At 44.5% G+C, this 27323-nt stretch overlaps 1 protein-coding gene across 3 annotated transcripts in view; it reads right to left on the minus strand.

Moving 5' to 3' along the window:
* chd2 (chromodomain helicase DNA binding protein 2) overlaps nucleotides 1-27323 on the minus strand; it is a 108395-nt gene that overhangs the window by 57631 nt on the left and 23441 nt on the right. The window contains exons 3-10 of one of the 3 annotated variants that reach the window (XM_080214240.1): nucleotides 21862-22084; nucleotides 18569-18655; nucleotides 16114-16172; nucleotides 11584-11748; nucleotides 5611-5745; nucleotides 3634-3767; nucleotides 2231-2456; nucleotides 473-573 (exon numbers count right to left, since the gene is read on the minus strand). In XM_080214240.1, coding sequence (XP_080070366.1) covers nucleotides 473-573; nucleotides 2231-2456; nucleotides 3634-3767; nucleotides 5611-5745; nucleotides 11584-11748; nucleotides 16114-16172; nucleotides 18569-18655; nucleotides 21862-22084 — 1130 coding nt within the window. Of the gene's footprint in view, nucleotides 1-472; nucleotides 574-2230; nucleotides 2457-3633; nucleotides 3768-5610; nucleotides 5746-11583; nucleotides 11749-16113; nucleotides 16173-16921; nucleotides 17051-18568; nucleotides 18656-21861; nucleotides 22085-27323 lie in introns of those variants that run through there. The other 2 variants (XM_080214241.1, XM_080214242.1) reach the window with 2 other exon arrangements.

The following is a 27323-nucleotide window of genomic DNA, read 5'->3' on the forward strand; positions in this document are numbered from 1 at the left end:
CAATCCTGGATATGTTTTTTAAAAACATCCGTAACCCAGGGTGCAAAAGCCAACAGGCAGATTTCTGCCATTACCCCGGCTAACTTATAAATGATGGGAAGAGGTTCTGGAACTTTTGCATTCTTGCACCCAATATACATACCAAATCCATCAAGAAACCTGATACCAGTTTCCAAACAGTGGCTCCTTTTTGCCTGCATGACACTTCAGTGTTAGAGATTAATAAATATATTCCCCAAGCTGTGACTGCATCTCTACAGAATAACTTGTTAAGTCACATAAACAAGGAACCTCTTTTCACATAAAAGATTAAAATTCCAGATCATTTTGACAGCACATAACCTGTCAACAAATAAAGAAACATTGAGCACAAACTGTGTATTTTCATTTCAGCTTATTGAAACATACATGCAACAATTTCAACAGTCTAGTTATTCTTTCTAACGTGTAAAAATGTCAGTCCATCCCTTACCAATCACTCTCTCTACGATCTGGTATTGCTTATTGAGGTCAAAGGCCATCTCCTGTTGACAATTGTAATACTCTATATCTTCTGGGGATGCTTTGGCCAGCCTGAAAATGAGAGCACAGAATAGCTTACAGGCAACCATCAGGTGTGATAGGCTCACTTCTGAAAGGAAACTGTGACTGCTTTGATGCCAAGAGTTTTTGAGGTGTCCCCTAATGTCTGTTGCTTATTCCATTAGTTGGTCAACAGATTATGATCTGATCATCAGGCATCAGCACAGCCAACCCAACCCTGGAGCGTAGGAGGCTGAGGGATGATCTTATAGAGGTCTATAAAATAATGAGGGGCATAGATGAGCTAGATAGTCAACACCTTTTCCCAAAGCTAGGGGAGTCTAAAACTAGAGGGCATAGGATTAAGGTGAAAGGGGAGAGATATAAAAGTGTCCAGAAAGGCACTGCCCCCCGGCCCCACCACCTCCCAACCCCAGAGGGTGGTGAGTATCTGGAACAAGGTTTTAGTAGGGTCAGGTATAATTTTGTCTTTTAAAAAGCATTTAGACAATTACATGGGTAAGGTGGGTATTGAGCGATATGGGCCAAATTTCAGCAACTGGGACGAGCTCAGTGGTTAAATAAAAAGGGTGGCATGGACAAGTTGGACTGAAGGGCCACCTTCCGTGCTGCAAAATTCTACGATACAAGCAACCAAAGTTCACTTACAAATGCAAAATGTTTGGCAGTATCTGTCCCATTTGCCCTTAAACGAAACAGCAGTTAAATCGAACCTTTCAGCTGAAATGCTCGTCATGGAAAGGCTATGCATTGTTAAGAATGTGTAAACAGATGATGGTCCAGAACTGTACACAAGATCTCTCCACCACCAGCTACACTTTCCCCTTTAATAATTACATAGCAAGGTACAAGCTGGGCCTTAGCTGTTGGTTTTATACCAGACAGAAAATGACAACAATGAAGCATGAATGCACAAGATCACAGCATTACTGCTACCAGTTGGATTTAGATAAGCAGTAGTGAGCCTGTGGAATTTTGTACAATGCCCATACTCACCCCCCTAAAAAATCTAGTGCAGTTGTAAATAAGATCTAGATCCAAAGTCTGGCTGCACCTGTGGCACAGTGATTAGTACTGCTGCCTCACAGCGCCAGGGACCCAGGTTCAATTCTGGCCTTGGGTGACTCTGTGGAGTCTGCACTTTCTCTCCAAGTCTGTGTGGGGTTTCCTTTGGGTGCTCCGATTTCCTCCCACATTCCGAAGATGTGAAGGTTAAGTGGACTGGCCATGGTAAATTGACCCTCAAGTGTCCCAGGATAGGTTAAAAGGTTTAGACATCTGTGGGATTATAGGGTTAGAATTGGGCAGAGGGCTTCGGTAAGATACTGTGTCAGAGAGTCGGTGCAGACTCGATGGGCCAAATGGCCTCTTCTGCACTGTAGGGATTCTATGAACGCCTTTCAAGATATGACATTTCATTTAACTTGGAAACAGAGGTAAGGAGCCCTTCATCCCATCAGCGCAAACTGGATTCAAATCTGGCAGCCAAAGATCAAAAGAAAACTCAACCAGTGCAGCAACCAATGACAGTTAACTTGGAATGCGTGTTGAATTTATTCCACGCACACATTTCACAACTCCTAATATGTCAAAAGAATGAAGTCTATATGCTCTGATGCTGAAGCCCCAATATACCAGTTGTACCACAGTTACAATTTGATAAGTTATTATTAAACTATTAGATTACCACTGGTTCACTTCTTCCTCCTTTTTTATAAAGTTCTCTAATTTCTTCAGTCCTTTCACTTTCTGCTGTCTCAGTGACTCTTCACTCTCCCAGGTGTTGTGGATGTATGACCAGCCCTTCCATTTGATTAGATAGTGCACCTCCTTCTCGTCCTTCTCTGGATCAAAGTCTGTCCCTGGATTTCCGTCAGCCTCCATTGCGTAAACTGTGGTTGGGGCTCCGACAACTGCCAATTTGAGGGGAGGAGGGGAAGAAATGCATCAAACTGATTCTAAATCACCATCTCCACTAAAATACTCAGTTACTGAATACATCAGTGTAGATCCTGTTCTGTGACACACACACGGACACGACACACACACCCTGACACCAGCAAGACATGCGTGGAAGCAGACATACATACACATGCCATAGACACACACACACACAGACACTGCAGACACAGACACTGCAGACACGCACCCACCACCCCCCCCTCCACATTGCAGACACGCGCCCACCCCCCCTCCACACTGCAGACACGCGCCCACCCTTCCTTCCACACTGCAGACACGCGCCCGCCCCTCCTTCCACACTGCAGACACGCGCCCACCCCCACAAACTACAGACTCGCGCCCATTCCCCCATACAGTGCACTTGCGCCCCCACACACTGCAGACTTGCGCCCACCCCTACACAGTGCAGACTCGCGCCCACCTCCCCCACACGCTGCAGACTCGCACCCACTCCCGCACGCCGCAGACTTGCAGACACCGCCCCCCCCACACTGCAGACACCCCCCCCCCACACACACACAGCAGACACCCCCCCCCCCCACACACACACACAGCAGACACCCCCCCCACACACACACACAGCAGACACCCCCCCCCCCACACACAAACACTGCAGACACCCCCCCGCCACACACACACACTGCAGACAACCCCCCCCACACAGCAGTCACTGCAGACAACCCCCCCCACACAGCAGACACCCCCACCCCCCACACACATATATATATATATTCCTATTTTTGGCCCAAGTAACACTAATATTTGTATAAAAACAGTAAACATAACCATACACAGCAAGTCAATCAGTAAAACTAAGATAATGATTTCAGGAGAAGACTTGACTAACACTGATTTATCATGCAACTAGTAATCTCTTTTCCATCTAGCCTATTATCTATTTCTGAATTATTTCTCAGCTGTCCAGCAGAGTTTGCCTACACATCTCATGCCCCAGTGAAAGAGTAATTCTACTCTTCCATTTCCATTCCAACGCTTCCACGACTCTCAAGTAACAGAAGAGCAACCTATCCTTTCGAGTAGCAGGCACTTTCCTTCTGCTAGATGGAGTGATTAAGAGTGAGGGAGTGTCGTTCTCTGCACCAAATGAAGATTCTGCACTCATCTCACCTCCTTTTTTCCAAACGCGGGAGTCAATCACTTTCTCAATGGTTTCACTGTCATCGTTCTCCTCCCGTGCTGGCTCCCCTGTAACTTCGATGAGATCATCCGAGTCAGTCTCAAAATCATCATCTTCTTTATAACTGAAAACATAATGACAGTGTGAGATTATAAAAAGGCACTCGCTGCTACTCCTGGGCCAATCCTTTCCTAACCCAGACAGGGGGTTGCTGCACAGCTCCCTCAACCATCTCTCCTCATCTCTAATTTCAGGGGGCAATAAAGTGGCAATTACACAACCCTCAAACCAGCATGCTGAATGGGATGCTGAGGAATTCTAACATAGGAAGTGAGCAAGTATCAAATGAGGGGCCAAACAACTGCCCAGCCTCAAATCCATGTGTCAGAATAGATCATAGAATCTCTACAGTGCAGAAGGAGGTCATTCAGCCCACTGAGCCCACCAGTAAAAGGTATGGATAAAGTAGACATGGGGCGGATGCTTCCTCTTGTGGGGCATTCTAGGATGAGGTGTCATAGTCTTAGGATAAGAGGTAGCAAATTTGTAACAGAGTTGAGGAGGAACTACGAGGTTGGAATCAAGCCCAGGTCCCTGGCGCTGTGAGGTAATGCTAACCACTGCACCATCGTGCCGCTCTTAAGGTCTATTCAGGAAAAAGCCAGAAGAATCCTAAAAACAACAAATGGCAAAGACCAGCTGAAGTGCAGACCCAGGCCCGGGTCAATCAGGATTAAGAGGAATAAAGATCCTAATCATTTCGTTTTCATTTTTGAATATTGTTTAACGGTTAATAGTTAAGCTGCTTCAGTTAAGAATTGTACTTAAACTGTTAATAAGTTGTGTTTGTTTTACTATAAAAGATCCCTAACTTGTCATTGGAATTACTCTTGGAGCCAAGCATCCTAGCCTCACATTTATACCAAAGTGGAAAACTTGTAGGGGTCTATCAGGCTTCGTAATGTAATTTGGGATTCTGGTCCTAAACCCATCAAGATGTAATTTAAATTCAATTAATAAATCTGGAATATAATGCTAGTCCCATTTATGGTGACCATGACAACGATCATCAATTGTCACTAATGCCCTTCAGGGAAGGAAATCTACCATCCTTTCCTGGTCTGGTCTACTTGAAACTCCAGACCAACAGCAATGTAGTTGACCCCGAACCACCCTCTGAAGTGACTGAGCAAGTCACTCATTTCCAAAGACAATTAGGGATAAGCAACCAATTTGGGATGCCCACACACCAAAAAATAACTTTTAAAAATTACAACAGAAACCTCCTGACATCAGGAGGATCTGCACAGCGGATGGAGCCATAGGCTGGAATAATAAAGGAAGCATGCTGAACATTCAGATACTACTAGTCCACATTGGGATTTCAAGACTATAACCTCATAGGAGTTTGTGCATGATCTGAGACATATAGAATCTGATAAATCTGGGTGCCATTGGGATGTATTGGATGGTCTTGCCTTTGACGTTCCCCCATGTTACCACCACAAATGGATTTTAAAAATCAGGATCATAGAATCCTTTATTCAGGAGGTGGCCATTTGGTCCATTGAGTCTGAACCGACTGCAATTCAACCCAGGCCCTATCCCCATAATCCCATGCATTTACCCTAGCTCGTCCCCCTGACACTAAGTGACAACTTACCAATCTCTCTAACATCATTGGACTGTGGGAGGAAACTGGAGCACCCCAAGGAAACCCACGCAGACATGGGGAGAACGTGCAAACTCCACAAAGACAGTGACCCAAGCCGGGACTCGAACCTGAGTCCCTGGTGCTGACAGGCAGCAGTGCTAACCACTGTGCCACCCAAATCCAATCCTCATTAATACCTTGAGAATAATTTGATTGCACATCACTGACCCCTCAAGGTGACGAGCTCAGTTCACAGTGAAATTGTCAGTAGCACACAGAGGGACTTTCAAACCACTTCACTGATTCCACTAACCTCACATTTTTCGTCACACACTTGCGCGTTTGTCGTTTGGGAGTGTCATCGTCATCATCATCGTCAGAAGAATCCCTTCTCCTTTTCTTTCCCCTCCGGGTTTTCTGCCTTTTACCTTGAGTTCTGGCTGGCGGTCTAGAAAAATTACAATCGACAATAGATGAGAGATTCCTGAGCAATGAGAATCACAGAACTGTTATGGCACAGAGGGAAGCCATTCGGCCCATCCTCTCTATAGGGACTCTCCAAACGTGTACTGTGGCTTAGTGTCCTTTCCCTGTACCCTCTGCCCATTGCTTCAATTCAAATAATTTATCGAATGGCCTCTTGAATGCCTCAATTGAACCTGCTTCCACCACACTTTCAGGTAGCACGTTCCAGACCCCAAACGCTCGCCTTCCCACATCACATTTGCTTCTTTTCCGAATCATTTTAAATCTGTCCCCTCATTCTCGATCCTTTTACGAGCAGGAACAGTTTCTTCCCTATCTTGGTGGTGCCTTGGTGGTTATTTTCCAGACGTCGCTGGATTCCGGGGAAGTGCCGGAGGATTGGAAAACGGCTAATGTTACGCCGTTGTTTAAGAAGGGTGCCAGGCAAAAGGCGGGGAATTACAGGCCGGTTAGTTTAACGTCTGTGGTAGGTAAAATGTTAGAATCCGTCATTAAGGAGGAAATTGCGAGGCATCTTGAAGGGAATTGCTTGATAGGGCAGACGCAACACGGTTTCATTAAAGGGAAGTCGTGTCTGACCAATTTACTGGAGTTCTATGAGGATGTGTCTAGGGCGGTGGATAGAGGAGAGCCGGTGGATGTGGTCTTTCTGGATTTTCAGAAGGCGTTTGATAAGGTACCTCACAAGAGGTTACTGCAGAAGGTCAGAGGACATGGAGTTGGGGGTAGGGTGTTAGCGTGGATAGAGGATTGGTTGTCAAATAGGAGGCAGAGAGTGGGGGTCAATGGGTGCTATTCGGATTGGCGGTTGGTGACTAGTGGGGTGCCCCAGGGGTCGGTGCTGGGGCCTCAGCTATTTACCATTTATATAGATGATCTGGAGGAGGGAACCGAGTGTAGGGTGTCGAAATTTGCTGATGACACCAAGATTGGGGGAAAGGCAAATTGTGCGGAGGGTGTGGAGAGTCTGCAGAAGGATCTAGATAGGCTGGGCGAATGGGCCAGGAAATGGCAAATGGAATTTAATGTTGGCAAGTGTGAGGTGGTCCACTTTGGTAGGAAGAATGGTAGGAAGGACTATTACTTACGTGGCGAAAAACTGCAGCAGGCGACGGTGCAGAGGGACCTCGGGGTCCTTGTGCATGAGTCGCAAAAACCCAGCCTGCAGGTGCAGCAGGTGGTCAGGAAGGCGAATGGGATGCTGGCCTTCATAGCGAGGGGGATTGAATATAAAAGTAGGGAGGTCTTGCTGCAGCTGTATAGGGCATTGGTGAGGCCGCAGCTGGAGTACTGTGTGCAGTTTTGGGCGCCGCACCTGCGCAAGGATATTTTGGCCTTGGAGGGAGTGCAGAGGAGGTTTACTAGGCTGATACCGGAGTTGAGGGGGTTGAGCTATGAGGAGAGGCTGAATAAACTAGGCTTGTACTCGTTAGAGTTTAGAAGAATGAGGGGAGATCTCATTGAGACTTATAAGATGATGAATGGGATGGATAGGATAGAGGTGGAAAGACTCTTCCCGCTCAAAAAAGACAGTAGGACTAGGGGGCACAGCCTCAAGATAAAGGGGGGGCAGTTCAGAACGGAGTTGAGGAGGAACTTCTTCACTCAAAGGGTGGTGAATCTCTGGAATTCTCTGCCCGTTGAAGTGGTGGAGGCTGCCTCGCTAAATATTTTTAAGAAGCGGGTTGATGGGTTTTTGATAAGAGAGGGGATTAAGGGTTATGGGGAGAGGGCGGGAAAGTGGAACTGAGCCACGACAGATCAGCCATGATCTTATTGAATGGCGGGGCAGGCTCGAAGGGCCAGATGGCCTACTCCTGCTCCTATTTCTTATGTTCTTATGTTCTTATCTATTCTGTCCAGCCCCCACATGATTTTGAGCAATCTTTGCCAAATTTTCTCTCTGCTTTCTTCTCCCCAAGATGGAATGAAGAGCTTGTTGTATGAGGAACAGTTGAGGACTCTGGGTCTGTACTCATTGGAGCTTAGAAGGATGAGGGGAAACCTTATTGAAACTTACAGGATACTGCAAGATCTGGATAGAGTGGATGTGGAGAAGATATTTCCACTAGTAGGAAAAACTAGAACCAGAGGGTACAACCTCAAGCTAAAGGGACGATCCTTTAAAAGAGATGAGGAGGAATTTCTTCAGCCAGAGTGGTGAAACTGTGGAACTCTTTGCTGCAGATGGCTGTGGAGGCCAGGTCATCGAGTGTCTTTAAGACAGAGATAGATAAGTTCTTGATTAATAAGGGGATCAGGGGTTATGGGGAAAAGGCAGGAAAATGGGGGTGAACAAAAAAAAAGAGCCATGATTGAATGACGGAGCTGACTCGATGGGCTGAGTGGCCTAATTCTGCTCCTATGTCTTATGGTCTAGTCCCAGCCTCTTCAACCTATCCATATCACTGAAGTTCCTCATCCCTGGAGCCATTCTTGTGAACTTCTTCTGTTTTCTCTGCGATGGATTCACATCCTTTCTATAGTGTTGTGCCCAGAACTGTAGACAATACCCCAGGTGAAGTCTAACTAGTTCCTTGTATAAATTCAGCACAACTTCCTTGCTCTTGTACTCTATGCCCCTATTAAAAGTCCAGAATACAATTTGCCTTACAAACTGTTTTCTCCACTTTTCCTGCTACCTTCAACAATCTATGTACATAGACACCAAGGCCCCTCTGAGCCTGCATCCCCTTAAGAATTACACCCTTTATTTCATATTCCGTCCATGCTCTTCTTCCCAAGGTGTCATCACCTCACACTTCTCTGCATTGATCTTCATCTGCCACCTATCTGCCCATTCCATCAACTTACTTGTGTCCTTTTGAAGTTTTACACTGTCCTCCTCACAGTTTACAATGCTTCCTAATTTTCAGACCTCCCCTCTGAACCTTCTATATTCCTCTTGGTTCTCAACTATGTTTTCTACCTGACACCTGTCATAAGCACGCTGCTTCTTCTATACCTTAATTCCTATTCAGACAGCTCTGCACTTTTTCGCTCTACCATAGCCTTTTGAGGGTATATACCTTGACAATGCCCAGGCTATTTTTTCTTTGGAAGTAGCCTATTGTTCAGGTACAGTTCTTCCCACCGATCTTTTGTTCCAGTCTGTCCAGGCCAGCTCTGTTCTTGCCCCATTGAGGTCATCTCTTCCTTTTATTTATTCTTACTCAGAATTACCCGTTGTCCTTTTCTGTCACCCTAAATCTTATGATAGAATGTTCACTGTCTCCTAAATGTTCCCCCACTGGCACTTGATCTATTTGGCCCACCTCACTTTCAAGAATCAGGTCCAATAGTGTACCCTTTCTTGTTGGACTGGACACATACTGCGGTAATAATTTTTCCGGTAAACAACCTAGAAGTGTTTTTCCCTCTTTGCCTTTATCCTACCACAGTCCCAATCTCCATTCAGGTAACTAAAGTCCCAAGTAGTATTGACGTGGAGACACTCGACAAGCAGAGTGTGACCCCAGGGTTACACAATGTTCGCAGCTCCCGTCACCAGGTAAAACCAACTTTCTGGAGTGCTGGTGCACCCATGTCTCTTTGGTGGGGTCTCTGAAGGGTCTCGGTTGGTGAAGGAAACGTGACTTTTCTTTTTAAGAAAGTGAAATCGGAAAGAGGGATGCTCAAATAAAGCATAATTAGAGTCCATGGGATTAAAGATGGCAGGGATACTTGTGGTCACACAATTAGCCAAGGGACAAAAAACAGATAATACTGGTGAGTGGTTGCATTTCAGGGCATTCCCCAGAGACTTTTTTTAATTCGTTCATAGGATGTGAGTGTCACTGGCTGGGCCACCATTTGTTGCAATTAAAAGTCAACCATATTGCTGTGGGGCAGGAGTCACATGTAGGCCAGACCAGGTAAAGACGGCAGATTTCCTTCCCTAAAAGACATTACTGAACCAGGCAGGTCATTACAACAATTGACAATGATTTCATGGTCATCATTAATCTTTTAATTCCAGATTTTTATTGATTTCAAATTTCACCATCTGCCAAGGCGGGATTTCAACCTGGGTCCCCAGATCATTATCCTGGATCCCTGGATTACCAGTCCAGTGATAACACCACTACGACACTGCCTCCCGATGTGCTGCGACCACTGCCTTTGTGGTGCAAATATATAAATTAGGAGCAGGAGCAGCAGCGCCACTCAAACCCTTGAGCCTGCTCTGCCATTGCACGTGCACTAATGACCTGGACTGAGGTGCTGATTACATCATTCTGGCGATGACAAAATGCAAAAATGTAGTAAAGAGGATTCTCAGGGGACACAGACTGATGAAATGCACAGAGATACATGGCAGGTGAAGTTTAATGCAGATAATTTATTTTTAAGTTGTTCTCGGGATGGGTATATCACTGGAAAGACCAGCATCCCTCAGGTGGTGAGCTGCCTTCTTGAACCACTGCAGTTCACGCAACTTAGGTGTACTCACTGCGCTTTTAGGGAAGGAAATTATGCTCCAGTGACAGAACAACAACATAATTACAATCAGGACAGTGTTGATGTGGAAGATCAGACGCGATTTCCCTGAATGGTGGAGCAGAGTCAAAGGGCTGAATGGCCTATTCTGCTCCTATTTCTAATGCTCTTATTTGAGTGGCATAGTGGTTAGCACTGCTGCCTGACAATACCAGGAGACCCAGATTCGATTCCCGCTTTGGTCACTGCGCGCGTGGAGTCTGTATGTTCTCCGTGCCTGCTCGGGTTTCCTTTGGGTGCTCCCACAGTCCGAAATGCGTGCTGGTTTGGTCCACTGGCCATGCTGAATTGTCCTTCAGTGTACCTGAACTGGAGTGTGGCAACTAGGGGATTTTCATAGTAGCTTTATTGCAGCTTTAATGTAAACCTACTTTTACCACTAATAAATAAACTTTGGGGTGGTATGGTGGCACAGTGGTTAGCACTGCTGCCTCACAGCATTAAGAATCCGGGTTCAAGTCCAGCCTCAGGTCGCTGCCTGCATGGAGTTTGCACATTCTCCCCATGTCTGTGTGGGTTTCCTCTGGGTGCTCCGGTTTCCTCCCACAGTCCAAAGGCGTGCGGGTTAGATTGACTGGCTATGCTAAATTGACCCTGGTGTCAGGTGATTGGCGAGGTGGATATATGGGATTGTGGAAGTGTGACCTGGGTGGGATTGTAGTCACTGCAGGGCCCAATGGCCTCCAGCTACACTGCGGGGAGTCTGATTTGTTGTGATCTGGAGGGCACTACCCTGAGAGGGAGGTGGAAGCTGACTCAGTAACAGCTTTTAGAAGGGAACTGGATAAATAGCCTGAAGGGAGAGAATCTGCAGGGCTATAGAGGAAGAACAGTGGAATGGGATGAACTGGATTCCACAGAACTGGCACAGGCATGAGGAGCTGAACAGCTTCATTCCAAGCTGGATCATGCTGCGACTCTAAGTGACAGGATACAAGAGGAGTGCTAGCAGAAGGATGAGAACCCATGGTATTTTACACCACATCCATTTGAGTCGGTTCAGTAAACACACAGACCACAAAGTACCAATGGTTTCAATTTTTAAAATAATTGAAGGAGCTCATGACAGGGGATTATTTAACTTTAAGCTGCCAATGGTTTCATATTTAATGATGCAAACAAAAATTTCCAAGTCAATTGCAGCCAAAATCAAGATACAGATGAGGAAAATCTACAACTGAAAAAGAGTGGCGTTCATAACAAATGCTTGGAAGCTGTACATTGAGGTACAGTTGTCTTAGAGAAGTTCACAATAATAAGCAGGGAAATGACACCGCCTCCACCCCCCCCCCCGCCTCACCTTCTGGTAACCGGTCGACGGGCTCGGACTTTTCTTTCCGGCTCACTTTCAGCGCTGCTCGCTGCCTCTTCTTCCTCCTCTTCACCGTCCTCCTCCTCTTCCTCTTCTTCCTCCTCTTTTTCCTCCTCCTCTTCCTCTTCATTCTCAGATACTGCACTTTTCCAACTGACACACAAATGGAATCAGACATTTAGTTCGATCTGAGAACAGACACAATGGTGCAAGAATGACATGACATTGGTTAAAATTTAAAAATATCCCAGTCCCTCGTGTCCACCCAAGCACTGGGAAGGAACGAGATACAAGATTACATCCATAGTTTATAGATAGCATGGGTACATGTTGGCAGTGACCCTGTTCCATGTTTGTGTGGTTCAATATTTACTTAGTTATGACAATTTGTTTCACATCAATGGGGATGAAGTAGAAAGGGTCGAGGGCTTCAAGTTCTTAGGTGTCCAGATCAAAACAACCTGCCCTGGTCCTCTCATGCCGACATTTAGTTAACAAAGCCTATAAACACCTCTACTTTCTCAAAAGATTGAGGAAATTTGGCATGTCAGCTACAACTGTCACCAACTTCTACAGATGCACCACAGAAAGCATTCTTTCTGGTTGTATCACAGCTTGGTATGGCTCCTGCTCTGCTCAACACTGCCAGAAACTACCAAAAGTCATGAACGTAGCCCAATCCATCACGCAAATCAGCCTCCCACCCACTGACTCTGTCTACACTTCCCGCTGCCTCGGCAAAGCAGCCAGCATAATTGAAGACTCCACGCACCCTGGACATTCTCTTTTCCATACAAAATTCTGAGGTCACGTACCAACCAACACAAGAATAGTTTCTTCCCTGCTGCTGTCACAGTTCTGAATGGACCTACCTTGCATTAAGTTGATTTTTCTCTACACCCTAGCTATGACTGTAACACAACATTCTGCACTCTCCTTCTCAATGAACGGTATGCTTTGTCTGTACAGTACACAAGAAACAATACTTTTTGCAGTATGCTAACATATAAGACCATAAGACATAGCAGCAGATTGAATGAACTGTATCATTCAATCACGTCTGATATTTTTCTCATCCCCATTCTCCTGCCTTTTCCCCATTACTCCTGATCCCCTTATCAATCAATAACCTATCTCCCTTAAAGACACTCAAATGACCTGGCCTGCACAGCTTTCTGCGACAAAGAGTTCCACAGATTCACCACTCTGGCTGAAGGGATTCCCTCTCATCGCTGTTTTAAAGAATATCCCTTTAGCTTGCTGTTGCGCCCTCTGGGTCTAGTTTTTCCTACTAGTGGAAACATCCTCTTCACGTCCATTCTACCCAGGCCTCGCAGTATCCTGCAAGTTTCAATAAGATCCCCTCAACATCCTCCTAAACTCTAATGAATACAGATCCAGAGTCCTCAACCATTCCTCATACAAAAACCTCTTTATTCCAGGGATCATTCTTGCGAATTTCCTCTGAACCCTTTCCAAGGCCAGCACGTCCTTCCTTAGGTACGGAGCCCAAAACTTTCGCAATACTCCAAATGGGGTCTGACCAGAACCTTATACAGCCTCAGAAGTACACTCCTGCTCTTGTATTCTAGCCTTCTCGACATGAATGCTAACATTGCATTGACCTTCCTAACTGCCGACTGAACCTGCACGTTAACCTTAAGAGAATCTTGAATAATAACTTCCAGTTCCCTTTGTGTTTCTGATTCCCTAAGCATTTTCCCATTTAGAAAATAGTCACCACTCCTTCCAAAATGCCACGTGACAATAATAAATCAAATCAAAGCTAATGCAGCAACAGGGAAAAAATTATAGGAATAGGGAGGTGAGAAATTGATAGAAAAACAAAACTTCACAGTCAATGCCCAAGAGAGATGCTTCAATTTTTTTTTCTTCTTCTGGTTTGTTGGCTTTGCTGTTTCTGTAGTTTTCTATCAACATTCCAAATAACCACTAGTCTGTAGGATTTCTTTTAAAAAATCTGCTCTCATGGCTTTGGAGCCACGTGGAACTTCGGGAGAGGCAAGTACAGAACTGGAAAATGCTGAAATTCTTTTTTAATTGGTTCCTAGGAAATTTGAGCCAATTTGCATTCACCCACTTCACATTCTGCAACAGCAGCACACACTTCAGTATGAAAAATGTTTTTAATCTTGCCTACAGCCACTGATGCCCAAACCAAAATACCCTTCACTGTAACGCTTTCAGCGCCAGGATAATCAGAACATAAATGCCTACCAAAGACAAACATGCTACAGCACTCCCCAAAGCCAAACGATGCACAAGTTTGTGCCCAGGATTTGCCACGATTAGCTCCCAGTATTCGATCCTTCTCATACAATCCTTACAGTGCAGCAGGAGGCCATTCAGCCCATTAAACCTGCATCAACAACAATCCCATACAGACCCTATTGCTGTAACCCCACATATTTACCCTGCTAATCCCCTGACACTAGGGCCAATCAACCTAACTTGAACATCTTTGGACTGTGGGAGGAAACCAGAGTGCCTGGAGGAAACGCATGCAGACACAAGGAGAACACGCAAACTCCACACAGACAGTGATCCGAGGAAGGTGATAGCCATTCAAGAAACTGCTCAAATATATCCCCTAGTACCTGATCCCTGAGTAACAGCTGGGCATGTATCACCTAATCTTTGCTGAAAGACAGTGCAAATAGGAACCGAGCAAAAGTAACAGAGCAAAAACAAAAATAATTTAAAGCATTCTATATTTGTATTGATAAACTTTAGAAATAATGTACAGTTTTAAGTGGGTTTAATGTTTCTGGAAGGGTAAAAACCTATCGTGATGATAGTAGTTGCTATAGATATAGAGTTCATTACGTTTAAGGGGACTCAATGTTCAGTTTTTTTTCCTACAGGCAGTCGGTACGTCTGGCGGGAATGCAGCTCAGATGCTGGGAGAGCAGGATAATTATGCATTTTAGCCATGTAGCGTTTACTTACTAGAGAGCAATTTGATTTTTGTTCATAGATGAAGATTTCCCCTGGGGTTTTGAATGTGTTGACTATCAGGGTGATGTGATAATGTGGTTAATAGGAGAGGCGAGGTACGTAGCAGAGAAAACAGCTTTCGGTTCTGGCTGGGGTTTGTTTAAAGACAGGGGTCTGTGCTGAAAACCAAAATCTCTCTCTCAAAGTTTCAAGGCCGACTACATCCGGGTTCCACTCCTGGCCTGGGTCACTGTCTGTGCAGAGTCTGCATTCTTCCCGTCCTGCGTGGATCTCCTCCCAAAGTCCAAAAGATGTGCTGGTTAGCTGCACTGACCACGCTAAATTCTTCCTCAGCGTACCGGAACAGCTGCTGGGGTGTGGTGACTAGGGGATTTTCACAGTAACTTCATTGTATAGTAAGCTTACTTGTGACATTAATAAATTAAGAAGTTATAGCAAGTATATTTATGGTTGCTAACTGTATTTACAGTGGAATTTCAAGTCCTTAAGTAGATTTTGCATATTTGGAACTAAAATTATGGTACATTAGAAATTAAGCTTGTTTCCTTTCTTTCCTTAAATTATTGTTCAACTGTAAGAGTTAAGCTGTTTCATTTTGTTAGAGTTATACTTAAACTATGTTATTAAATAAAGTTTGTTAAAGTTAAAAGATCCCTAATTTATCAGTGGAACTACTGGAGTGAGGCATCCTGTCCTCACATCCAAGTCAAAACAGAAAAAATTGTTGGGCATCTAGTCTGGCTTCCTAAATTGGGATCCTGGTCCAGGATCCCAACAATGGCTAGATTCATGCTGGACAAAGGTGTTTGTATGTGGGGGGTTGGTTTCAATTACCACTGAGAGTCTACTGTGCTTAGAGGGGATTACGGTGTAAAGAATAAATAGAACTAGCTGGGGTCGCTGAGCAACTGGAGTCCCTTGTAAGAATTAAAAAAAAGTTTTAGTTGTAGCTGGATATATTGCAGTTGGAGAGTAGCTCTCAACTCTGTCAAGGGATGCTGGACAGGATAAAGGAAGTGCAAAGCTGCAAGCTTCCTCAGGCACAAGAAATAGTCCAGGTAACCAGGAAACTGGGACAGAAGTAACGTCAAAGACAACTCAAGTTAAGAGTACAGAGATCAAGGTATTGTTCAGAAAAAAATCAAAGATTAAACAAAGGGTTCAGCATTGAAGAGCTAATTGCAGTAACCAGATTTAAAGCGCCAGCAGATTTCAAAGGCAAATCAAACATCTGATGCCATTTTAATTAGCAGTCCTGTGACTCCTTTTATATAATTTGAAGGAACAAAGTTATGATCTTTATGAGCCAGGGTTCCATTCTGTCCAATTATAACATCAACGGAGATCGAGACAGGCAGCTTCATAACCGTGCTTGGCGCTCACCCTGGCTGCCTGTCATTAAAAGTGCCCCATTCCAGAGAACAACAGCCCTCACGAGAGGCACAAAATTTACAGACAAAAGAAAAACGAATGCATGACCCAAGGAATCACACACACTCCGCACAAAGACACCAGCGTGCACAGATCTGAAAGACTCACTTTGTAGCTCTCCTTCTGCCGCGTCGCCGTGGACCCTCATTCTCAGAATTTTCACTGCTCTATTTCAAAAGAAAAGGTTTTACATTGAGTATTTCAGCCAATTCCTCTTCTACTCATACAATATCCCATGATCTGCCCCAATCATGGCCTCAACAAACCTCAAACCCCACAAGCACCAATTAAGCAGATTAACGTTTTGCTACCAGCAGATATAATTGACGGGGTGGCAGCACCTGTTATACACTGGCCCCCCACCCCCTCCCACATCTAATCTAGGTACATTGACAAACTTGTCTGTCAATACTATGCACCACTTGCAAATTACTGGCTCTTGCTGAACTCTTTCCCCTCCTGTCATTTCTCTCCCCACATTTTCTGATTAACAACACTTCACAGGATTCAGTTACAAATTGGGGGCACCATTGTATGACGAGAAAGGGAAGACCCTAGGGTGTTAAATCAGAGGAAAATCAAATCATTGTTTTTGGGGGGGGGGGGGAGGAGGAGGAGGAAAGGGGAAAACAAGATTTCTTAATTTCACTTACTACTGGAAGAGTATTTTAGATTAGAATTAATCCAACTCCACAACAATTTTGTCTCCTTGGAAACAATTGCTATACACAGACCGTACATGCTGTGACATTAAAATCTATGACTGAAGTTTTCGCAGATAATTTTGCTGCATTCTGATTGTAAAACTACTACCCCTGAGGAAAAAAAATCTTACAATCCAGCTCAGTTTTAAGGCACTCTGTCTGCTTTCAACTCAAAACGTTGATAAGATTTTTTTTTAAAAATAAAACTTTACCAACAAGCAACTTTCCCCACGACTGGGAATAAATTCTTCAGTCATTTGATTCAGGCAGGTCAGGTGAACTTGACATGGGATGAGCCCTCAGAAAATTACTTAAGAATTCGCCCAACTACTTCGCTGAAAGGCAGACTGTAAAAGAAGCAGATCTGTGCAGAACAGTAAACTACATAACAGTGACTGCACTTCAAGAGTAACTTGGTGCACAGGAAGCTCCTTGGGATGTCCTGAGGTGCTATAGAAATGCCACACAAAAAAAATGAGGCAAGCATTAAGCAGAGAGGATCCAGAGATCCATGCGTCGATGAGGCAAATTGGCACTTATCAATAGAAGGTATTAAAGTTATTAGTGTCCCATACATTTCACAGTGAGGAGGTGCTTCAGAGTAGAACTGTATTACTTAGGCAGATGTTTCTTCCCTTCCATTAAAAGGTTTACACCCCCTTGCCCTTGACATGTTTCAATGATGACTCACTCAAACAACTGTTCACTCAAGAGGATGACTACGCAATTCCCTGAGGAATGCTGTACTTACTGGAAGAGGAGGAGGATTTTGAGCTTGCTGGCAGATTAGCTTATCTCTCAATGAGAAACTGAAGTAAAATCTGTATTTAATTATCTAACTCAGGAATGGTGACCCTGGATTTAGAACCAACTTCAGCTGCTCTTTGCCTCAACACCCATGATAATGATCACTATGAAAGTTCAGTGACTTGTATTGCACAATGTTAACTGTATTGTACAGGCCTTTGGGGAAGTGAGGCGGGGAGGGGTCTCGTGCTCAATCTCTGCCCATGTTGAGGAAGTGGATTGCAATCAGGTCAAATCAATTGGCCTCAGCACCTTCTTCGACTGAGAAAACAAGGGAGGTCAGCCAGGTTTCTGGCAGTCAAAGCACACGGAGTCTAGTTCTACGTAAACAATATGGTTACTTGAGAGGTTAGAATCAAGAGAACACAATACCAATTCCTGTGAAACAGTTTATCATAGAATCCTTACAGTGCAGAAGGATGCCGTTTGGCCCATTAAGTCTGCACCGACCACAATCCCACCCAGGCCCTATTCCCGTAATCCCCGACACCGGGGTCAATTTAGCATGGCCAATCCACCTAACCTGCACATCTTTGCAGTGCGGGAGAAAACTGGAGCACCTCCAGAGGAAATCCACACAGACATGGGGAGAACGTGCAAACTCCACACAGACAGTGACCCAAGCTGGGAAATCGAACCCAGGTCCCTGGCGCTGTGAGACAGCAATGCTAACCACTGTGACCCGTGCTGACCCTTCACAAGCGTGAAACTGCATGAACAGGTTTGATGGTGGTGGACAGGGTGCGGATGAAGGAAATTCAATCTACCCTGGGAAGAATGGATTAAATCAAAAGTCTTTAGCTACAGGCCCTCAAGTACATTATTGCTGCAATTCCTGACTTGTATAAAACATTTACACTGGCATTCTACATTAACAATGTTGCGCAACGCTTTGATTTGCTACAGCATGTCAGGAAAATCCCGATCCATTTTGAAAACTGCTGCAGGGACAGAACCTTCTCAGGAATGTGGGAATGATGGTATGCTGCTGCCAGTATGAAGGTGGTCACTGAATGCTTGGCTTTTAAATACTTAGTTTCTCCGCTACTCACCTCAGGTCCAGCGTTAAGTCGAGTCGGTTCCTGTCTGCTGCGGTTTGACCTCCTAACCCCATAAACATCTGGATATTCTTCCCACATCTGCAATATAAACAGACCATCATAAGGCCTGCACCCTCCCACCACTTTAATTATACTAGAATTTACTAGAAAAATTAAAAAAAACACGTCTTAGTTAGAAAATTAACAAAAGCACGGTTTAAAGTAGGATTTTTAAAAAATGGTTGAGAAATTCCTATTTAAATCTATTTATACCTTCAAGTAAAACAGTTCTACTATGAAAACAAAGGATTAACATCAACTGTTGCACATACTGATATGCTTCTGGGATCCGAATAACTTTAAAAAAAATCCACAAAATAATACACCAGACAAATATTTAAATACTACACCAAATCAGTGAGGTACAGGAAAACTTGCTTGAAAGCTATTACGCTTAATGCTGTGTTTTAAACTCAGAAAATCATTACCATCACAAGTATTTGGCTACAATACAAGCTCAATGTACTCTCTCCATATACAAGCCAAGCTTGGATGATCAAAATCTGCAACTGTATCGGCAACTGGTCACAGTGTAAAACTATCACTTCTGCCGTTACATTTCACTCACAGGCTAGCTTGGGAAGCCATTATTCCATGCAAATTCCTACCACTACTTCTTTGAAATCCAAATGATGGAATATATTACTGATAGAAAAACAAGAGGGGATCCACTCCAAATACTCCTGAAACCATTTTGTTTTAAAAAACGTTGAATCTTAGTTTGGTGAGCGTTCAGGCGCACGTCAGTTTTTGGACTCCTTTCAATAACCCCTCTCTTCTAGCTGGATCAACCTTTGGAGAAAGCGACCGACTTCACGTGAAATGTGGAAAATTGCCGTAGCTTCTCTCCTCGCGTTGCAACAAATAAGAAATCCAAATTAAGAAAAGCACACCAGCCAATGAACCCCGATTCACAAATCGCCCCCCTCTCAGCTCCCCAAACCCCACACTGCCTGTGACTGCTCACGCCAACTTTCAGAGGCAGGGGTTTGCATTGCAACAATGGGAAATCAATGTGAAGGGTCACTGGTCAAGTGCAGGCATCAACAAGATTGAACAGAGTGGACAATGACTGTTGTTGGGTGACTGAACCTGGGTTTCAATATTAAACGCAAAGACTCGGCCAACAATTTCCAGTGGCAAATGAAGAGAAGCAATTCATACAGTTCCCATTAATGCTCTTACCATGAGTGAAGTGCAACATTCATGTACTATAACATTGGAGAAGTCACCAAGACAAAAATGGTGTGCTTCCTTTGGAAAAATATGGTTGACATTATTGAGCGAATGAGCCATGTGACATTTTCCCACCATCACTACCTTTACAAAGAACACTTAGAGTAATGCAGAATACTAATTGGTCGTGCATCTCTACTCTGTTTGGAGAATGCTATTGGTATAGAATGTCCTACTGACATACAAAAGAAAACAGGTCTGAACATTTTCAGGGCACTTCAATGTACGGTGGTAGAGATATGCAAGTGTTATTTTAAGGAGTCTCTAAAGACTGTTTCTTGATTCTGCTATTATGCCAGTAAGACCACAAAAAGTTGGTTTGCGTGTGCTTTCGTTGCTAAGAGGATGGAATTTAAAAACAGGGAGGTTATGTTGCAGCTGTATAAGGGCTGGTGAGGCCGCGCCTAGAGTACTGTGCACAATTCTGGTCTCTTTACTTGAGGAAAGATATACTGGCAGTGGAAAGGGTGCAGGGGAGATTCACTAGGTCAATTCCGGAGTTGAAGGGGTTGGCTAATGAGGACAAACTGAGTAAATTTGGGACTATACTCATTGGAATTTAGATGACTGGGGGCAGCGGGCGAGGGAGGGGGGGGGGGGGGGTTGGTGGCTGTGGGAGAGACAGAAGAGGGGAGAGAGAGGGGGAGAATCTTATAGAAACATAGAGAAGTTTGACGGGAATAGATAAGATAGCAGGGAGGTTGTTTCCACTGGTGGGTGAAATCAGAACTACGGGGCATAGCCTCAAAATAAGGGGGGGCAGATTTAGGACTGAGTTGAGGAGGAACTTCTTCACACAAAGGGTTGTGAATCTGTGGAATTACTTGCCCAGTGAAGCAGTTGAAGCTACCTCGGTGAATGTTTTTAAGGCAAAGATAGATTTTTGAACAGTAAAGGAATTAAGGGTTATGGTGAGCGGGCGAATAAATGGAGCTGAGTCCATGAAAAGATCAACTGTGATCTTACTGAATGGTGGAGCAAGCTCAAGGGGCCAAATGGCCTACTCCTAGTTCGAATGTTCTGATTATCACATTACAAAGGATGCATAGTAACACTGCCCTGCTTACTTAATGATATCTCACCCCACCCCCATCTCCTCCCCTCTCTTCAAGAATGTTAACTCTTGCTGATGCATTTACTCCTTAACGGGTTGCCGAGGGTGAGGGTTAAGCGTCAACTGCATATCATTCATCCAGGTGATTATACTTCATGTCAGAACATAGCCAAGTTGATAAAAGGAGGCTTTCCAGAGGGGATGGGGTGGGATCAAAGAAGAGACCAAAACTCTCTTCTCCTAATTTCCGTTTCCAGTCCAAATGTTGTGTGGCCACTCACAACTCTTCAAACCTGGGGAATTGCTTCAATCATTCAAGCACTTTCCCTCATTCAGGATTTATCAATGATATCAATGGACAGCATTCCTGGCACCAAAGGTGCAACACGAAATGTATGTGTCAGGGCCACATTTACTGAGCAAGAACGAAGTGAGTTCTAACTGGCATTATGATGTTACTCAAACTTTTAGCTGAAATCAGAAGAGAGAGCTTGTACCAAAAAGCTTATAGTTATTAGGATTACAGAACGTGCCTGTCAACTTCTAGTAGGCGGAGAATCAAACTTCTGCCCAGTGGGTGGAAAGAACATAACTGGATAATGAGACTTGTCCCTCCCCCTGGGGCTCCCAACAATTAGGGTCTCCACATTCTTACTTGCAGACTCAAGTTTGAGAAGACCGCAACTTGATTTCTCAAACCAAAGTCATTTTGTTCAATTTTTCTTCTGTGTCCAACATGTGACAACGTCATTGTGATTTCAGTGAGTTTTCATCACAGTCCTATTGTGAGATCCTAGCTTTTATTGGAATATACTAAACGCAAAAGGCTCCATAAGTAATGTAAGGAAAGGCACCTCTAACCCAGTCACATACTGAAGGGTAAATCAAGCTACAAAGCTCTGGGACTTGAATTACAGCAGAGGAAACAAGTTCCTGTCCATTGTCTAAAAGGTACCTTTTTTACATCAGCTATCCTCTCCTTCTTACTCAATGGCTTGTCCTTGTTCTCCGCAGCTGCCTGCTGTAACTTGGACCCAGCAGATTCACATTCTGATTCAGACTGGGACTCTGATGATTCCGAACTACTATTATTGGACTCACTCCCTTGTTCACTCTCCGACTGGCTGCCCGATTCCGATCCCGAGGCGGAGTGGTTGGATTCTTCTGAAGCTGAGTTGCTGAAAAGTAGAAAACAGAGGATGAGCACAGCCAGGTCACTCCACACATACTCTCATTTACAGCCTGATTTGGCTCTTTCCACCTCAAGCCACCCCCCAAACACCCTGCCCCAAGTACTCATTAGAAAACGAACTAAAAATAAAAGTTAAAATCTAGTACCCATTAATGAATTTTATTATTTTTATTAGTGTCACAAGTAGGTTTCTATTAACACTAAATGAATTGATTAGAAATAGTCAGCATGGTTTTGTAGCAGGTAGGTCGTGCCTTACTAACCTTATTGAGTTTTTTGAGAAGGTGACCAAAGAGGTGGATGGGGGTAAGGCAGTTGACGTGGTATACATGGATTTTAGTAAGGCGTTCGATAAGGTTCACCATGGTAGGCTTCTGCAGAAAATGCAGATGTATGGGATTGTGGGTAATCTAGGAAGTTGGATCAGGAATTGGCTATCAGATAGGAGACAGAGGGTGGTGGTGGATGGTAAATATTCATCATGGAGTGCAGTTACGAGTGGTGTGCCTCAGGGATCTGTTTTGGGGCCACTGTTGTTTGTAATTTTTATTAATGATCTGGATGAGGGTATAGTTGGGTGGATTAGTAAATTTGCTGATGACACCAAAGTTGGAGGTGTGGTAGATTGTGAGGAAGGGTGTCATAGTCTGCAGGGAGACTTAGATAGGTTGCAGAGCTGGGCCGAGAGGTGGCGGATGGAATTTAATGCGGAGAAGTGTGAGGTAATTCACTTTGGTAGGAGCAACAGATGTGTCGAGTATAGGGCTAACGGGAGGACTTTGAATAGTGTGGATGAACAGAGGGATCTAGGTGTGTGTGTACATAGATCCCTGAAAGTTGGGAATCAAGTAGATAAGGTTGTCAAGAAGGCGTACGGTGTCTTGGCGTTTATTGGTAGGGGGATTGAATTTAGGAGTCGCAGTGTAATGTTGCAACTGTACACTACTCTAGTGCGGCCGCACTTGGAGTACTGTGTGCAGTTCTGGTCCCCGCATTACAAGAAGGATGTGGAGGCGTTGGAGAGGGTGCAGAGGAGGTTTACTAGGATGTTGCCTGGTATGGTGGGGAGGTCCTATGAGGAGAGACTGAGGGATCTAGGGTTGTTTTCGTTGGAAAGAAGGCGGCTAAGAGGGGATCTTATTGAAACATATAAGATGATTAGAGGTTTAGATAGGGTGGATAGTGATAGCCTTTTTCCTCGGATGGAGAAAGCTAGCACGAGGGGGCATGGCTTTAAATTAAGGGGGGGTAGCTACAGGACGGATGTCAGGGGTAGGTTCTTTACCCAGCGGGTGGTGAGGGATTGGAATGCCCTGCCTGCTGCAGTTGTAAATGCGTCTAGTTTGGGGGCGTTTAAGAGATCACTGGATAGGTTTATGGACGAAAAGGGATTGGTATAGGCTAGTGGGTCATTGTTTTTGTAACTGGTCGGCGCAACATCGTGGGCCGAAGGGCCTGTTCTGCGCTGTAATGTTCTATGTTCTATGTTCTAAATGTGACTACAGACAGTGGATGTCACCAGGTTTGTAGTAATAAGCAGATACCAATGCCGCAGATACCAGTCAGTCCACATCTTAATTAATGGATATGTGCATTTCAGCCACAATTTCTATTTTTTTATTAGCTCATAGGACGTGGGTGTCGCTGGCTGGGCCAGCATTTATTACCCATCCCAGAGGGCATCTCAGAGTCAACCACATTGCTGTGGATCTGGAGTCACACGTAGACCAGACTTAATAAAGACGACAGATTTCCATCTCGAAAGGATGGTGAACCAGATGAGTTTTTATCATAGGTAATGGTTTCACGGTCATCAGACTTTGAATTCCATGGTGGGATTTGAACCCGGGTCCCCAGGGCATTATCTGGGTCTCTGGATTACGAGTCCATTGATAAAAGAATCCCTACAGTGCAGAATGAGGCCATTTGGTCCATCGAGCCTGCACCAACAGCAATCCCACACAGGCCCTACCCCACCCCGGTAACCTCACGTACGTACCCTACTAATCTCCCTGACATCCCTCTGACACTAAAGGCAATTTAGCATGGCCAATCAACCTAACCCGCACATTTTTGGACTGTGGGAGGAAACCGGAGCATCCAGAGGAAACCTATGCAGATACGAGAAGAATGTGCAAACTCCACACCGTGATCCAAGACTGGAATCGAAGCCAGATCCCTGGCACCATGAGGCAGCACTGCTAACTACTGTGCCACTACATCACTGCCTCCCCACCTTTGGCAAGGATTCCATCATGAAATGCAGATTTTATGCTGCAAACCTGATCTGTGTTGTGCCTCTGATCCTAAACCAGGCAAAGCTTAGCCTGGATGAAATCCCAAATGCGAATTGGGGGGTGGGGGGGCGGAACCAGGATCTACAGGCAAACTGAAGGAAAGAAATTACTACATGCAGGGGGGGGGGGGTGTTGGGAAAAAGCAGTGGAGAGGAAACACAGGGGAAGAGGGGGAGATAGGGAGAGAAAGCCAATGAGTAGACCCAGAGAGAGTGGGTGAAGAAAGCAGAAAAAAAGTGGGAAAAAAACTAGACAGGAAAAGAAAACAGGAGGCAAAGAGGAAAACTAGCTAAGACATACAGATATACGGTTATAGGGAGGGCTCTTATTTTTGTCCACCAGCAATATTATGGGAAAACCAGCAGCACGTTGTTTAAAAATTAATAAGCCTGAGAAAGACACTCCTTTTATCAACCACATCCTGGAGAAAAGAATAGGAACAAGTCAAATATTGCCACGTAGGATCTGCAAAACACTGCAGATGCTGTAAATTTGAAAGAAAAACAGGATATACTGGAAACTCTCAGCTGGTCTGGCAGCACCTGTGGATACAAAAACCCATTTAATGTTTCAGGATGACCTCTTTTCATCGGAATGGGGAAAGCTTAAGAAATGTAACAGGTTTCAAGCAAACCTGTTATACTGGGGAGGTGATTGCCCAGTGGCATTATCACTGGACTATTATTCCAGGAACTCAGCAAATGTTCTTGAGACCCGGGTTCAAATCCAACCACGTAACAGATGGTGGAATTTGAATTAATAAAAAATATCTGGAATTAAGAATCTACTGACCACCACGGAACTATTGTCGATTTTTGGAAAAAGCCCATCTGGTTCACAGATTTCCTTTATGGAAGGAAACCTGCCGCCCTTACCTGGTCTGGCCTACACGTGATTCCAGGGCTACAGCAACGTGGTTGACTCTCAACTGCCTTCAAGTAGTCGAGCGAACCACTCAGTTTAAGGACAACTAGGATGGACAGCTAGCTACACCCATGTCCCATGATGAATTAAAAAAATTGAAAGGGGAAGGTTCTGGAAAGCAAAGAGGAAGATCCATGATAGGGAGGAAGACAGGAGAGATTAAATAACCGAAGGCTTTGTGGTGCAGGGTAAAAGTGAGCGGAGTAATGGGACAAGGTCTAGGGGAAGTGTGAGCTGCAGAATAATGATCTGTTAATACCTGAAAAGAACAAAATCATAACACTACACACAAAACCAAAATTGGGGGAGAGGGGCTACATTCTGAAATTGCCCAACTCAACGTCAAGTCCAAAAGGCTGTAAAGTGCCTAATCAAAAGATGAGCTTAGTATGCTCATCAAAAGCTTGCTATGTGATTCAGTGGAGCAGTGCAACAGGCCAAGCACAGCAGGGGTCAACGTGGGATGGAAAATTAAACCATCAGATGCACAGATCACAAGTTGTGGTGCAAATAAGGCTAAATGAAAGAAAAAAACAAAGCAAAACACCAGGGTTCACTTCTAGCAGGATAGAAGAGGTCGCCTGTTCAAACTGTACAGCCCACTCTCGGGAGTACTGTGATGAGTTCTGGTCTCCATATGATAAAATTGACGTTGAGGCAGCAGAGAAGACGCAAAACTGGTCCACTTCAAAGATATCAGAATGGAGAGCTGAGACATATCAGGAAAGTTGAACAGACTCAGTGCCTGTCCCTAGAGAATGCTGAAAGGACGACTAGATTGGGGTCTTTAAATTAATGAAATGGTTTAACCTGAAAGATGATGTTTCCATTCATGAACAGGACCCAAACTCAGCGCCATAAATATAAGATGGTCACTAATAAATCCAATAATGAATTCAGGAGAGCTTCTTTACACAGACTATAAAATATGTCGAACTTGCTACAAAAATTATAGTTGAGATGAGTAGCGTGGGTGCACTTCAATAAAAGCTGGATAAACATGAAGCAGATACTTGTAGAAGGACACATTGATGGGGTTAGAGGAAAAGAGGTGGGAGGAGGTTTTCGTGAATCCAGTAGAGACAACTGAGGCCAAATAAGACCAAATTACTGGGCAGCAATTTAAATTATATTGTGTGTGTGAGTAAGTGACCAACTGACCAACTATAGAAGTAACAGGCTCAAATGATGTCCTCGTCTTTATAAAACTAGTTTGCACACCAATGCACACAGTAACACAGTAATGGGGTCTGAGGCAATGTCCTTTGCTGTCTCAAACATCTCTTTACGGCCAAATCAAAACCTGACTTTGGAGTTATGTTGTCATTTTTAATTGCTTTATCTTGGGACCCCACTGTAGTGATTTTAAACCAGAATTCAGGGCTTCAGTACATAACTCAGGTTTATACTACAGTACAATATTGAGGGAGTGCAACATTGTAGGAAGTGTAGTCCTTCATTACATTTGGAATCATTTGTTCCTTAAATGTTTTCATCTGCTGACGGTTTAGATGAGGCAAAAAAAACCCAGTGGATCACCTACTGGTCCTACCCCACCTGCTTTCACTCTCTACCACAAAAAACTCATTATTGGTGCTAGTTTTGATGACACATCCATAAGGCGTGACATTCACCGGCAATATCATCGCTTAATCACCCATCCTCAACACCTTGGTGGTGGTGGTGGTGGTTTATCACTGACTAGACAACTGAACTGGACTAGCTAGATAAACACAGTGGCTACAAGAACGGGTCAAATACTAGGAATCCTGTGGCGGGTAACTCACCCCCTGACTCCCCAAAGCCTGCCCACAATCTGCAAAACACAAGCCAGGAGTGTGATGCAATTTTCTCCATTTTCCTGGGTGAGTGCAACTCCAACAACACGCAAGAAACTTGACACTCCCCGACAAAGCAGCCTGTTTGATCGGCATGCCATCCACAAACATTCACCCTCTTCACCACTGACGCAAAGCAGCAGCAGTGTCTACCATTTACAAGATG

This window comes from Carcharhinus amblyrhynchos, chromosome 28 (assembly GCF_965287045.1).
Source record: "Carcharhinus amblyrhynchos chromosome 28, sCarAmb.v2.hapA, whole genome shotgun sequence".
NCBI lineage: Eukaryota > Metazoa > Chordata > Chondrichthyes > Carcharhiniformes > Carcharhinidae > Carcharhinus > Carcharhinus amblyrhynchos.